Source organism: Capsicum annuum, unplaced genomic scaffold (assembly GCF_002878395.1).
Source record: "Capsicum annuum cultivar UCD-10X-F1 unplaced genomic scaffold, UCD10Xv1.1 ctg28991, whole genome shotgun sequence".
Taxonomy (NCBI): domain Eukaryota; kingdom Viridiplantae; phylum Streptophyta; class Magnoliopsida; order Solanales; family Solanaceae; genus Capsicum; species Capsicum annuum.
In genome coordinates this window covers 1-2582 of record NW_025835453.1, presented here as the reverse complement: position 1 = coordinate 2582, position 2582 = coordinate 1, and the positions used below count along the sequence as shown (strand labels likewise).

The window sequence follows — 2582 nt, the reverse complement described above, 5'->3', positions numbered from 1 at the left end:
GTAGGACAAGACATGACCACGTAACATGTCACATAGGACATATGTGTCTATTTGTTCAACTTTATACAAGTTTAAATCTACTCGTGCACACCCAAAATTGAAGATTGATCAGATGCCAAGTTAAACGACGTGTTTATGTATTGTGCCAAAAACTAAACAAACTCTCAAAAATTACATACAAACTACTATACAATATTATGCCTCTAAAGAACTTAGAAACTATGAATCTTGACAACAGTGGCGGATCTAGCATATATCCAGGGGTTCATCCGAACTCCCTTCGGCGAAAAATTACACTATTTATACACGATTAAAATTATTTTTCATGTATATGTTGAACCCCCTTCGGCTAGTTTGTGTGTGCACTTTCAAACCCCCTTAAAGAACTCCTTGGTTCCGCCACTGCTTGACAATATCAAAATAACACAACTTTTACTGAAAGTCTATTTATATGATTGAAATATACACTAAATATATAGATATATTTAATTCCTAACTCATTTATTGTCGTATATTAACTTAAAGTCGTTATAAAAACAAATAAACTTCAAATCCAGAATCCACCACTTCAAATGCCACAAGTACAAAGAAATTATCATATACTAAATCCAAATATATTACTGGAAAATGAAGTGTCATCATAATTCACAAAGAAAAAACACAACAAAAAACTAACCAATCTCTAAAAAATCACAATATTATGTCTTATGTTTACGAAAACTCAATAACTTTTACTCAAATTCTATTTATATGATTGAAATATATACTAAGTACAACAACAATATACCCGATGTATCCCACAAAGTGGGGCGTGCGGAGAATAAAGTATACGCAATCCATATCAATAGATCAGACCCCCGACTCAGGATAGATTACAATATTAACTTGAAGTCGTTATAAAAACATATAAACTTCAAATTCAGGATCCACCACTTCAAATGCCACTTTATTAAATCCAAATATATTACTGGAAAATAAAGTGTCATCATAATTCAGAAAGAAAAAACACAGCAAACACAATAAAAAAACACTAACCAATCTATCAAAAATCACAATATTATGTCTGAACAAAAACTTAGAAACCATGAATCTTGATGTTTTCCTTCTTGGCAATGCCAGCATTGACAAGAAACTGTGAAGCGTTCTTGCGATGATCGCCTTGTAACTGTATGACCTTCCCTAGTTCCTTGTCCTGGACAACATTCCCGTTGCAACAGAACTCTTTCTTGAAGTCTTTAAGGATCTTTTCGTAGCTGAATTCTTTCTTCAGACCTTGAATAGTCTTCAAGCTTTTCTTGTTATTCCTTTGTTGGATGCGAATGTGTATGTACTCTTTGGTTCCTGGGGCCCCCGCGGTCTTAGCATCAGCGAATGGATTAAAAGTCATTGGGATTTGATCAGTATCGTTGTAGGAGCCCTTAGGGCTAGGGGAGTTTGGGTCCTTATCATCCGCGAGTGGATTAAAAGTCTTTGGGATTTGATTGTCATCTTTGAATTGAAGGAGGACACCCAAGGAGGAAACCTTGTAATTGGTACCAAGGGCACACGAGTAGGATCCTTTGTCCTTGGGGCTAGAGGAGTATGAACGTGAGTCCTTATCCTCTTCGAATGGATCATCAAAAGTCATTGGGATTTGAACATCATCCTTGTACTTGGTATCAGAGGCACGCGAGTGGAAGCCCTTGACCTAGGCATTAGGGGCACGCGACCCCTTAGGGCTAGGGGAACCTGAGTCCTTGTCCTCCTCGAATGGATCATCAAAAGACATTGGGATTCGAACATCATCCTTGTACTTAGTATTAGAGGCACGCGAGTGGGAGCCCTTGACCTTGGCATTAGGGGCGCGTGACCCCTTAGGGCTAGTGGAGCCTGAGTCCTTATCCTCCTCGAATGGATCATCAAAAGTCATTATGATTTGATCATCATCCTTGTACTTGGTATTAGAGGCAAGCGAGTGGGAGCCCTTGACCTTGGCATTAGGGGCACGTGACCCCTTAGGGCTAAGGGAGCCTGAGTCCTTGTCCTCCTCGAATGGATCATCAAAAGTCATTAGGATTTGATCATCATCCTTGTACTTGGTATCAGAGGCACGCAAGTGGGAGCCCTTGACCCTGGAATTAGGGGAGCCTGAGTCCTTGTCCTCCTCGAATGATCATCAAAAGTCATTGGAATTTGATCATCATTGTAACACCCCATACTTAACTACGTGCATTAGCCATTGTTATATGTGTTGGAGTATATGTTTTGATCCTAAGTTAGGTATATATGAGTTTAAGTATGAGTATTGATTATTTTGAGATGGTTTCAAGTGTATAGTTTGATTATAGGTGTATAGGTATCAAAAATGTGGTGGCGACCGAAATAACAAATCTCAAAGAATTAATTGAACTAAGTGATGGAAGTTCTCTCTTATCGGGTGGTATCCCAGGGGCATAAGTCTAGCATGGGTCGATCCCTATTTCATGTGTTTATGGGTGGTATCCCAGGGGCATAAGCCTAGCATGGGTCAATCCCAGTTGATATGTACTGGAGGCATATTTCTTATTTTAAGGCGAGAAGAATGATTTCCAAGGGATATATAT

General features: G+C 38.8%; 1 protein-coding gene across 1 annotated transcript; it reads right to left on the bottom strand.

Annotated features, from left to right (window-relative positions):
- Nucleotides 1–1075: 1075 nt before the first annotated feature.
- LOC124891018 (protein translation factor SUI1 homolog 2-like) lies at nt 1076–1627 on the bottom strand. Its single transcript, XM_047402860.1, has one exon. It carries the CDS (start codon nt 1625–1627, stop codon nt 1076–1078), a length of 552 nt encoding a protein of 183 aa, XP_047258816.1.
- Nucleotides 1628–2582: the final 955 nt, after the last annotated feature.

Bases quoted from the DNA above. Each gene is read 5' to 3' on its own strand.
- LOC124891018 (XM_047402860.1), bottom strand. From the start codon at position 1,627: ATGACTTTTGATGATCCATTCGAAGAGGATAAGGACTCACGTTCATAC.